Source organism: Mytilus californianus, unplaced genomic scaffold, assembly GCF_021869535.1.
Source record: "Mytilus californianus isolate M0D057914Y unplaced genomic scaffold, xbMytCali1.0.p SCAF_5, whole genome shotgun sequence".
Taxonomy (NCBI): domain Eukaryota; kingdom Metazoa; phylum Mollusca; class Bivalvia; order Mytilida; family Mytilidae; genus Mytilus; species Mytilus californianus.
This window is the reverse complement of record NW_026262701.1, coordinates 38,616,198-38,629,785: the sequence shown is the minus strand read 5'-3', so window position 1 is coordinate 38,629,785 and position 13,588 is coordinate 38,616,198. Positions and strand designations below refer to the sequence as shown.

At 32.8% G+C, this 13,588-nt stretch overlaps 1 protein-coding gene and 1 long non-coding RNA gene across 3 annotated transcripts in view; one reads left to right on the top strand and one right to left on the bottom strand.

Moving 5' to 3' along the window:
* Positions 1–7,781, top strand: part of LOC127701893 (arylsulfatase B-like) — a 39,025-nt gene extending 31,244 nt beyond the window's left edge. For both annotated transcript variants that reach the window (XM_052205869.1, XM_052205870.1), the window contains 3 exons: positions 498–618; positions 5,829–5,947; positions 7,575–7,781. In XM_052205869.1, coding sequence (XP_052061829.1) covers positions 498–618; positions 5,829–5,947; positions 7,575–7,750 — 416 coding nt within the window. In that variant the 3' untranslated portion in view covers positions 7,751–7,781. The remainder of the gene's footprint in view (positions 1–497; positions 619–5,828; positions 5,948–7,574) is intronic.
* Positions 1–13,588, bottom strand: part of LOC127701910 (uncharacterized) — a 97,207-nt gene that overhangs the window by 76,387 nt on the left and 7,232 nt on the right. The gene's annotated exons all lie outside the window — the stretch shown is intronic.

Below are 13,588 nucleotides of genomic sequence, written 5' to 3'. Positions count from 1 at the left end.
ATTGTTGACCTCTAGATGTGTTTTTACAATATTTTTTTGTTGCTCTTCGCGTCATTTGGCTGCTTTCTTGTTGATGCACACTCTCACACGTCCTTTTGTTTACTCTCGTTTTTTTTCAATTACGTTGAGACTTAGACATATATTCATCTCATTTGTTGTGCATATTCGATTTAAAAAAACAAGCCAATTTATGTCATGCAAAGTTTACCTGTATAAGGAGGTGATATGGATATAATCATATAAAGTGGTGCTTTGCATATATTGTCATCTAAAAAGGATTCTGAATTAGACAAAAATCGAATTGAGGTCAAGTTTTAATTCAGTTGTGTCACTATGTTCATTTTAATTATGGAATCCACATTTTGGGTATGACGTTTTGTAATCGTCTACAAAAATGGCAACATTTTATAATTTTGCAATGAAAAATGGTTATAACAACGAAATATTACATATAATCATATAAAAAGATATTCATTCATAAGTTTATGATTATGCAGGTGTTTTATCAAAGATCGATGGAGTCAGCCAGTGGCAATATATAAAACAATGTTATGGTTCAGCAAGAAACGAGTTTGTATATAACATAGATGACTTTGTGGCTAAATCAGCTGCTATCAGGTTTGTTATACTTTTAATTAACATAAACCAATCACATGTAAAGGACTCGATGAGGGGTAATGAGTTTCAATTGTCTCATCGCTCTGGAGACTTTTGGTCAAACCTAATATATTTAACAGAAACCACCTCCTTTTCTAGAAAAATTGATTTTGAAATAGTAACATTGAAACTATTTGGTTTGAAGTTAAACCTAGCTATAAGAAATCCTTTTTATTGTGCTTTGTTTATATGCCATCCAAGTCACTAATTGGTTGGATTGATAAATTTGAGGATGAGATTAAGGTGGCAATGAAATATAATTCAGAGCTTCTAACATAAATTGTTTACAACCCAATAAAATACAACAAAGATGATTAAATGCTCTAGAAACTTATAACTTTCAACAGTTAATTAAGGTACCAACCAGAGTAACAAATGAATCAAAAACTTTAATTGACCATATATATGTCACCCATTTAAGCATTGTTAAAGAGGCTCATGTTTCTAAATATTCTATCAGTGATCACTATCCAATATGCATGACAAGACAAAAGAAAATGTATGATAAAAAACATACTCATTCAACAATCACTTATAGAAATTTTAAAACTTTTAATGAGCAAAATTATTTAAAAGATTTAAAAAGTGCACCTTTTCAACATATTGAATTTGAAAATGACCCATCTGTTTGTATTGAAATTTGGTACAACATTTTTAATAACATTTTAAATAAACATGCCCCTATTGTGAAAAAGAGGGTAAAAAAAGACCGACAGTCAGAATGGTACAATAAAGAAATCTCATATGCAAGAAAAATGAGAGATAAACATAATTCACTGGGAATGTGGGCTGAATATAGATTCTGGAGAAACAAAACAAAACATATTATTGATACATCTAAACAGAAATATTACAATGATATGATAAAAGACTCAAAAGATTCTTAAACACTATGGAAATGTATTCACAGTATAAATCCATCTAATCCATCAAAACCGCATGAACTTATTGCAACCGGAGACTATATAACTACAGATCATAAAGAAATTGCTAATGAATTTAATAATTATTTCACCTCATGTGTTGAAAAATTAAGGCATAGCAGCGTACCAAGTAACTCAAATTTTAATACTCTGACAAACTATGTACAAATGAAATTCTTAAAAAAAAGGCACAACAAGTTCATCATTCCTCCAGTAAAAGTTTCAGAACTATTTGATGAAATAATTAATGTAGATGTTAAGACATCTTCTGGTTCTGACAATATAGGTCCAAAAATTTTAAAACTGAGTGCTCCTTTTATAGCATCTTCCTTAACATGCATTTTTAATCGAATAATGGATACTGGTATTTATCCATCTGTTTTAAAAAATGCCAAGGTAGCTCCAATTTTCAAATCTGGTGAAAAAAAACGTAGCTAGCAATTACAGACCAATATCTGTTTTGCCAACATTATCAAAATTAATAGAGAGACATGTATCTAAACATCTGTATAATTATTTGACAAAGTTTCAAATTTTACACCCTTCCCAGTCTGGTTTTAGACCTAACCATTCATGTCAAACTGCCCTAGTTAATATCATTGATAAATGGCTACATGAAATGAATAATGGAAATATCAATTTGGCAGTCCTCCTAAATTTTATGAAAGCTTTTGATGTTGTTGATCATGAAATTTTATGTAAAAAACTTCAAATTTATGGCTCCCATGAAGATACTGTTGATTTTTTTAAATCATATTTGAGTGAAAGAACACAGCAAGTCCATATAAATAATCAGTTTTCTGATAAAAAGTTTATAAATTTTGGTGTTCCACAGGGCTCAATACTTGGTCCCATTTTGTTTGTTTTGTACATAAATGACCTTCCATTACACATCAAAAACTGCCATACAGACTTTTATGCTGATGACACAAGAATGCATACATCAGGAAAGAGTAATGCTGATATGCAATTAAAAGTACAAGATGATCTCCAAAGTGTTGAAAATGGTGTCATAAAAATCACATGTTCATAAATTCAGATAATACTAAATGTATGGTTATAGGTACAAGACAAAGGCTGCGTTTAAATCAATCAGAACCAGTTCTAACTATTAAGAATAATATTCTTCAAAAATCATCAATTGAAAAACTTTTAGGTGTTAAAATTGACTCTAATCTGTCCTGGACAGGCCATGTTAATTACTTATGTTCATCAATATCATCCAGACTTCATTTACTCTCTAAAATCAAGAAATTTCTAAATATTGATTCAAGAAAATTGTTTTATAATGGCTATATTCTCCCACTGATAGATTATTGTTGTATTATTTGGAATGGTTGTGCTAAAAATGAGCTAGTCAGAATAATAAAATTGCAGAAAAAGGCTGCAAGACTTATTTTAGATGCTGATCCACTTTCATCATCAGCTCCACTGTTTAAACAGCTTGGGTGGATGACAGTAGAAAACAGAATCTCATACCACAATCTGTTTTGATGCAGAAATGCATTAAGAACGACGCCCCTGTATATCTCACTGAAAAAAATTACAGAAATGCCAGAAATAAACCAATATTGTTTGAGGAATGCGTCTTGCAAAAACTTACAAGTTCCAAAAGCCAAAACAGAGCTGTATAAGAAATCTTTTATATATTCAGGATCTATTTTATGGAATAACTTACCAACATCCTTGAAAAAATCAACTTCAAGTACAAGCTCATTCAAAAAAGATTTAAAAAATTACTTGTTGGAACATTAAGAAGCTGTGTAATTTTATATGTATAATATTTTTCACACACTTTCTCAAACTTAAGATATTGTTGAGGTAATTTGAATGATGCCAATACTATATGAATTTGTAATTTTTACCTGTTTTGAAAATTGTATATTTCATAACAATTTTTTATTTCATTTTTTCATATATGTGTGTTTGTTTGATATTTTGTAATTGTTTGTTTTATTTCATTGTATTTCATGAGGGCCTCAGGGAAGATTAGTTTTATAGCTAACTGTGTAACCCTCTTTAAATAAAGAATTTTTATTTTTATTATTATTATTATTAATAGATTTTTTGTTTGTCCGACATTTACCTCTTATTTAAAATGAACAGAGCGAGCAAAAATAATTTTGGATTTTAATTTTTTGCGACTGGGTAAAATTTTTTTGGGCAGTAAATTGACTTCTTTTATAATGAACTCTGGTAATTACCATTATTCTTATTATATCTTCTGTTCTGTAAACGTGTTTGTCCTTATTTTAGCTGTGAATTTTCCTAAACTATTCATACAATGTATTGGGAATTGTTTAACATATGGCAACATATCTTTTATCCACACGTATGTACATTTTGTTCCGATGAAATCTGCCATTATCAATTTATTCATAATTCAATATTCTTATATGCTTTAGATATCAACACATACTTGAATGTGATTGGTCCTTTATGATTTTGTTTACCTTGAGTTATACTACGATAAACCATGTTGCCGAAAATACTATAGTACACGTACCATATAATGTAAATCTATATTGATTTCACTGTGATATATTCATGTGCGATACACAGGAATAGAATCCAGGAGTTCCAATAAAGTTGAATTAAAAAAAAAATTACTAATGTGTGGATTGAGAACTTTAAGGAATCAATACATTTTTTGTAGTGGTTATTAATGTGTAAACTTGGCTGTTGACTTTACAAAAAAAGTCCTCTAGAAAAATTGTGATGAATCCCATATTAATCTTTGCTTGATACAGTCAACTAAAAAAATGTTTGTACCATTAAGTTAATAAATATCATTATACATTTGTGGCAGAGTAGGGAATGTCATTTCCTATCATTTAGATAATAAATTGTACTATACATTTGTGGCAGAGTAAATACCATTTTCTACCATTTGAAAAAATATCATAGTACTATACGTCATTTGTGACAGAGTAGGATATGTCATTTCCTATCATTTATAAACATATAGAATGGCCAATCTAGATACAAGTATCTTGTCTAAGGGTGGGATGAATCGTACTTAAAAAAACACTTTGATTCAAACAAAAATTTCTCTGTAATTGACATTATCAATATGCTTGACTTCTTGATTGACAATATATTTGTTACGTTTGGAGGACTTGTTTTTCAACAAACAATCGGCATTCCCATAGTAACAAACTGTGCTTATCTTCTTGCCGACTTGTTCCTTTGTTCATATGAGGCAGAATGCATACTTGAGCTTCTTATGAAGAATATAAAGAAGCTAGCATTATCCTTTAATTTCACGTTACGCCATACAGATGATGTCCTCTCACTATATAATTCAATATTTGGAGACTAAATCTGCCTCATATCTTGACATTCATCTAGAAATTATCAATGAGGGTAGGTTGAGAACGAAACTTTACCACAACAGAGAAGATTTCAGATTCCAAATTGTGAACTTTCCATTTCTATGTAGCGTCATTCCAGCAGCGCCTGCATATGGAGTATATATCTCCTAGTTGATACGATATTCCAAAGCTTGCATTTCCTCTTATGGTTTTCTTGATTGAGGGTTGCTGCTTACAAGGAATAGATGAAACCAACAGTTCCAAGTGGTGCAGTTGAAATCATCCCTTCAAAAATCTTACGGACGCCATCACGAGTAGGTTGACGTTATGGAATATCTGTTTCACAGATGACGCCGGATATGTTCCAATTGTCGTAATCACAATCCCGTACTCTTTTCCTCGTACGAGCCCTACCGGATAAGACTAATCTCCGGGTCTGTACTTACATGAGCAACACAATAGGCGTCACATGTGGAGCGATCTGCATACCCTTCCGGAGCACATGAGTTCACTCCCGATTTTAGTAAGGGTTCATGTTGCTTAGTCCATAGTTTTCTATGTTGTGTTTGTACACCATTCTTTGGTTTTTGCCAGGCATTGTCTATTCGTTTTCGACTGATGAATTTGACTATTCCTTTGATATCTTTCGCCTCTCTTCTGTAAGAATGGGGTTGTCATTGTCTTATTAAACGACAGTGACAAAACATTAAACAAAGACCGGATTCCATGCAGTTATACCAACAGCTTGACATTTTTGGGGGTTATTTACGGCTTCATGAAATATATATGTAGAAATCGATTGGTCATGCAGATTTTTTGATAACGTATCAAAACAATGATCATATTTAATTAAACGGACAACTTCCAAAATTTCATTTTCAATTCCTTCATTGTATTTTTACGCGAACGCTGTAAAATATGTGTTTCATTTCAGAGTAGGAGATTACAAGCTGATTCTTGGAGACCCTAGAGTGAACGTGTTCGATCCAATAATAAACCTCCCAGTGCCAATTGACCCGAACAACAGGGAAGTGCGACTTTTCAACTTAAAATGTATGTGTTTTAATTCCAACAGAACTACTTCTTTAGTTCTAACAAATATGTAGATTTTAATCTGTTCATAAGAGGGGGGACAAAATAGTACGGAGAGGCAATTTGCTCCAACCACCTATTTGTATGCTTGTGCCATATATTCCTTTTTTCGGTGTTCTTATGTCTGACTGAAAGTCAATGTTTTTTGTGTGTATTTCGTCGACTTTCTAAGTTCAGAACGCTCGAATAACTGAATGATGAAGGTAGATATAAGCATAAAACACATTTTTTTTGTATTTACTTTGTTTTTAATTAGCTACATCTTTAAAAGACATTATCGCTACCTTTACTGCTATATGTAATAAAAAAAGGGGAAACAAATATTTATTTTGCACAAAAATACTACATCGGTTTCAAGGAATTTGATAGCTGTACTTTTCGGATAAAACGTAGTGTTGTTAAGTAATCAGATGATGTGGTGGCCTGAACAAATTTAACGAATATTCTCATTGAAAGCTGTCTTTCAGTTCTACTAACCTTGTTACGGAGTGTACATTTATTAATTGATTATATATACGTGTGATTACATTGACGTCTCAAAATTCAATAAAAGTAACAATTACTTTAGGAAGAACGTAGTTTTTTTCATGTAGCATTCTCTCAAAAAATGGTTTGGATGTTATCGGCAATATTTTCCACTAAAAATCTTTACAAATATACTCCCGCTGGTCTTGTTATTACTGTAGATCTTGTCATCGTAAACAATGAAAAACTTAAAGAGTTGAGGACTATGCAAGACAATGGGTAAATCAGAAGCCAGATGAACAAAAACTGGACACTTTATTTAAATGAATCAAAATTGTTCGGTCATGCATTCAGAGACGGATTCGAAATTTACGATGCACAATGAGCACACTGATGTCTAACCCTTTCAAGAAGTCCGATGTTCTGGATGCAATATCCTCTCTTCACGACAAATATGTTACTGTTCCAGCAGACAAAGCCTCTAACAATATTGTTTTATATGAAAAAAACATTATTAGGAATGACTAACTTATGAAATCGAAATTTACAGAAAAACTTTGAATCCCTCATAAACCGCTACGTCATTCCGAAAGTGGAGATTTTAGAAAATCACAAATCCTTCCATCACTCATTTTGTATTAACATAAAAAAAGACGATGAAATGATCCTGCCTTTATACAGGATACCTAAACTTCATACAAATCCTTATAAAGAGCGATGTATAGCCGTGTCGTCAAATATTTGACTTGGTGAAGAACCGCGCCGACTCGATCGACAACATATTTATCCAAGTTTGGTGGATTGATATAGCAATAGGCAGTTGGTATTCGAATGGGTACTAAGAAACCTCGTCAGTTGTGGTCATATATGTCTTTTCGTAAAGATAATATTGTTTATCATTTTTTTTTTGGAATTTTTTCCTGTTGGCAGATCTTTGGTGGTTTCTGATTAACTTATTTAGAAGTTTTTGGAGGACTTGAGCTTGACTTGTTAAAGACTGTATGTTGACCTCTAAGATTTCATGTCTTCTGTGCCGTTTGCCTATTCGCGTATACAAAATCCTTATATAATAATAGCGAAATCATGTATTTTAATAATCGTAACATACATTTATTCATTACAGCTGACCCATCGGAAGGACATAACCTCGCGTCTGAGATGCCTGACCAGGTAATATTGATCATAGGAAAACTACATGAATACAGAAGAGACAGCATAGCAGCTCAAAACCCTGTTAATCTCTCCCCGAACATTACACAATCATGTGGTATCCTAGCACTTGGATGGTGTGATTTGTAATCATAGGGTAATAAAAGATATATTTACAGTTGTTCTGTTCTTTATTATTTCCTTAAAAGGGGTAATATTTCAATCGGTTCATGAGGCTTATATCATCTACATGTGCACATTTTTATGCCTCACCTACGATAGAAGTAGGGGCATTATGTTTTCTGGTCTGTGCGCCTGTTCGTTCGTCCGTCCGTTCGTCCGTCCGTCCGTCTGTCCCGCTTCAGGTCAAAGTTTTTGGTCAAGGTAGTTTTTGATGAAGTTGAAGTCCAATCAACTTGAAACTTAGTACACATGTTCCCTATGATATTATCTTTCTCATTTAATGCCAAATTAGAGTTTTGACCCCAATTTCATGCTCCACTGAACATAGAAAATGATAGTGCGATTGGGGCATCCGTGTGCTATGGACACATTCTTGTTTTATATATATATTTATTTATTTACAAGTACTGTATGACCGGTTATATAGATATACAATATTCACTTCCACTCATTCTCCTTATTTAAATAAATGATGCTTTTTACTTTATCTTGGTTCCTCAGAACAGAGGAAATGAGCGGAGATATGTTTTTCATGCACATGTCTTCGAAAGTTATATTTCTGACAAAATTCACACAGACCTCATATACTAAGAGCGATTCGCCATAGCTGAGGGTCATAATGGGGGTCCTTCATTTCTGTATTCTTATTTTTTTGTCAAATATTTTTATATTTTTTGCCCATTATTCTCTATGTTTTATATTTAAGCACCTCATTATTCTTTTTTCTTTTTAGCTTATTCATTTCGTCTTTATTTTTTGGTAATTTTTTTGCAGTATTGATCCATTATTCTCTATTCTATAAACCCCCTCCACCCTCATAGCTGACAATACGAATTTTCAATACAATTATTATAATGTATACAACCAAAACGTCAGAGCAACATTTTAAGTCGTCATTCTACACTTATTTCCAAAAAATATTAAAAATGAAATTCATTTTCCTTTAAAAACTTCATTGTCTGGGCTGCAAACATTAATAACACCGTCTATAGTTAAACCAATTCAATTACATTTGTAGCAAAATAAGCAAATATCGAGCCAAATGAATTGTATTCATAACTTACAATTAGCCAATATCGAACCAAGCAGTTTATATTTATATCACAATTTACAAGTGTCGAGCCAGGCTTTGCTCGGGTCATAACGAAACTTATCTTAAGTTAAGCGCAAAATGTGAGCCAAGAAGCTCGAATGTTAGCCATGGTTGCCTAAAAGGGTACAGGAAAAACAACGGTCTGTTCTTGACCACTCAGGGCCATAAATATTTCTGACTAGATGCAATTTTTATCCAAAAAGGACAACAATATGTGGGGGATGTTGCCTCATTGGCAATCGTACCGCATCTCTTTATTTTTATATGTAATATAAATTCTGGTTTATTTAAGTAAGAGGACATAAGAGGCATAGTTAACGGAATCAAACTGACCTGTACACCTTATAATCAATCCATACACCAAAGGTAGATAACATATTGCTATAGTTTCCAAGAAACAGACCAAAATATAATTTAGAAATTAATAAAAGGGTAACTAATACCAATTTCTAGGATTAAAAACAAAATCCAAGAACTCACAAAGCGTTTTATTGTGTTTGTACCAGCCGATAAAGCAGGCAACAATGTTGTAGTTGTGACGTAAATACTATACGAAGGTCCTTAAGAAAGAAATTATACATTCATCTACATTCAAGGCCGTACACTCGACAAAGTCAAAAAGTAAATAATCATGTCACTACCACAGATCGGGTTAGGGCCTCTTCTGTAATTTGAAAGTGCTTAACATGTAATGGCTTCCTAAGCCTACACAATAACCCGTTCAAATTGCGTTTCATGTTAGCTTCTAGCAAGTGTTATACGACTTATCTGTCTGTGCTGTTAACTAGTTCCCATACTTTTATTAAAGAACTTGTTATTGATTTTTGTAATAAAGCATATGAAAACAATGGAATTTTAACTATTTTTGGAGTGTCAAAAACTCTTTGGATGTGTTGGATAAATTACGTGCTTTTGATGGTCCGTTCGACTCGGTTGACATTTATGATTTTTCGACTCTGTACACTACACTACTACACAATCTTATCAAACAGAAGACCCCTTATTTGATGAAATGGTCCTTTGACTAATCTGGTTATAGATTTATTTGCTGCAACTCATATAATTCTTCATCTGTAATGAAAAAGGGAAATCTGCTAGATATACTTACTGGAACTGTGATGAGATGGTTTAAAGATGTAAAATTTCTTCTTGGAAATATATATGTACGTCCGGCAAGAAAGTTTATCGACAGGTTGTAGTAATTCCTATGGGCACCAATTGCGCCCCTTTAATATCAAATTTGTTCCGGTATTTTGATGAATCACATTTCATGGCCAAACTCAGGAAAGATCCGTCTAAATTACATTTAATTGATAAATTTAAAAAAAACGCTCACCTTTACCTTGATGATATTTTGCTTTAATTATCGGCAAGACTTTTTTAATTTTACTGTAGAAATTTACCCAAAGGCAGTTACTTTACATAAATCTATTACAGACGTATTAATTGTCCTAGATTTGGTTTTCAGTTCCACACGAGAAACTCTATACTAAAATTTATGAAATCTTTAAATATTGTTTTATCGGAACTAACATTGTTAATCGGCACTAACATTGATTTTGATTTTAAAACATGAGTGCATACGCTGAAATGTCTCGCCTGCTTTACTGAACATTGATTTAATGTTGAAAGTCTTAAAGATAAAGGTTTTACTACAAGCATCATATAAACTTTACTTTTTTTTAAAGATCCCTGACAATGAGGTCAAGTTCAAATAAATCCTGTCAGACAGACATGTACACCTTACAATTATTCCATATACCAAATATAGTTGACCTATTGCTTATGGTAACTGAAAACAGATCAAAACACAAAAACTCAAGATTGACTAATAAACCATGAAAATGAGGTCAAGGTCAGATAACTGCCAGACAGACATGTACACCTTACAATTATACCATACACCAAATATAGTTGACCTACTGCTTACAGTATTTGAAAAACAGACCAAAACACAAAAATGTAACATTAACCAATGAACCATGAAAATGAGGTCAAGATCAGATGAAACCTGCCAGACTGACATGTACCCCTTACAATCATTCTAACACCACATATAGTTGATCCACTACTTATAGTATCTGAGAAACGGACCTAATCATGTAACTCTAACCTTGATCTCTGATCCATGAAATGAGGTCGAGGTCGGGTGAACCCTGTCTGACGGACATGAAGACGTTGCAAGGTTCCCATATACCAAATATAGTTGTCCTATTACTTATAATAAATGAGAAATTCACATGACAAAAAAACTATAATTTTGTTTCAAACAGTCTCTGAACCATGCAAATGAGGTCAAGGACAATGGACATAGGACTAACGGAAACTTCGGAAAATAAGGTATCTGCATACAAGGTATGAAGTTTCCAGGTCTTCTACCTTCTGAAATATAAGGCTTTATACAAATAGTATACGCCGACACCGACACCGCCGGATAGTAATACCTTTATCTCGTATACTGCGACTTTCGTCGCAGGCGAGACAAAAATTATAAAAAAAACCTCAATATATATTCCTATATATGTACAATTATGAAAACTCATGATAATACATCCTTTTGCGCATTTTACCAGTAAAACGAAAGGACATTTGCGCTTTAAACTTTGATGCACCTGTATTTGATTGGCAGGACATTTGCGCTTTTACCTATAAAATCTTAATGAGTTGCAATCATTACGCAAATTCAAATTATCTTATATTTGTACACTTCATCAATTTAAATTGGAAAATACATTCCTCTTGTGTTCAATCTATTGTCTGGAAAGTCTGAGGAAATCTATCATCATTGTTTACAAAGAATGTGACAGGGTTAAACAGCGCTCACAAACATGTTTAAACCCTGTCACATTCTGTATGTGCCTGTTCCAAGTTAGGAGCCTATATATATATATATAGTACAGCGGTTGTCGTTTGTTCATGTCGGTCATATTTGTTTTTCATTAATTGTTTTGTTATAAATTAGGCCTTTAATTTTCTCATTTAAATAGTTTCACATTTTTCATGTCAGGGCATTTTATAGCCGACCATACGGTATGTTTTTTTTTCTCATTGTTGAAGGCCGTACGGTGGACTATAATTGCTTACTTTATATATATATATAGCTACCACTTCATTTCAACTCTGATGGATAGTCATCTCATTGGCAATCATACCACATTTCCTCATTTGTATTCAAACAATGAAAACTTAACATTAACCAATGAGCCATCAAAATGGGGTCAAGGTTATGATACATGCTAGACAGACAGGAACATCTTACAATTATTCTGTGCACCAAATACATAGCTGACCTATTGCATATAGTATGCAAGAAGCACTTAACCATGAAAACGTAACATTGACCAATGAACTATGCAAATGATTTCAGGGTCAGATGAACCCTGCCAGACAGACCTGTTCACCTCACAATCATTACATACACCAAATATAGTTAACCTATTGCTTTTGTATCTGAGAATAGGACCAAACTACGGAAACTTAACACTAGTAAATGAACCATGAAAATGTCAAGCACAGATGATACGTCAGCCATGTACACCTAACTATCATTGCATACTTCAAATATAGTTGACCTATTGCTTATAGTATTTGAAAGACAGACAAACACAAAAAAAATCACATTGACCAGTTAACCATGAAAATGAGGTCAAGGTCAGATGAAACATGCCCGATTGACATGCACACCTTACAATTGTTTCATACACCGCATATAGTTGACCTACCACTTATAGTATCCGAGTAACGGAACTAATCACGTATTTTTAACCTTAATCACTAATCCATAAATTGAGGTCGAGGTCAGACATATAAACCTTGCAAGGAACCCGTATACCAAACATAGATATCGTGTTACTCATAATAAGTAAGAAATTCACATAACAAAAAAAAAATATTTTTGAAGCTGTCGCTGAACCATGAAAATGAGATCACGGACAATAGACATATGACTGACGACAACATTTTTATTCAAGGTTCCAGGTCTTCTACCTTCTGAAATATAAAGCTTTATACAAATAGTTTATGTGGCACCAGATTGTAATCCCTAAGCCTCGTTATTCTATGAATTTATTTGCTGGCGAGAAAAAAAAACATAAAAGGAAAGTATTCCAATGTCACCCACATATGCACATATGTTATGCACAGGGGCAATCACTCCAATATATTTGTGTTTGGTTCTTTTATACTTTTTCCTAAATATTCTTCTAGAAATGTAAAAATAGTTGATCAGTGCTGATTATTCAATTCTTTCAAGACCTTTTAGATACAAACCTATGATTATTTGATATAAATTTAATAAAAAAAACATTACGATATGACATAAGACAACTACTGAGGAGGTTCCTGACTTGGGACAGACACATGAAAATGTGGCTGGGTTAAACTAGTTTTTCTAGATCTCTAATATTATTTTGATCAGTAAATTAACAAAAGTTGTATACTAGTAAAAGAATGTTCATTAAAAGCATTTAAAGGGGAATCCACACGAACCCAGAAGACAAATAAAATTTGGACATTTGAAAAGGGTTCCCTCTCCTTCACATGAGTTCCCAATTTCTACCTTTTCTGATATTCAAACAGATCCAATGTTTAAATAAGAGTAAATTTTCATTCAAGTAAGAATGGGATCCAAAGAGAATCAAAGAGCAGTTAAATGGAGGGAGAGGTCAAAAACATTATGTCTTGAACAACTTCATTGCAAAGGATGAAATAAC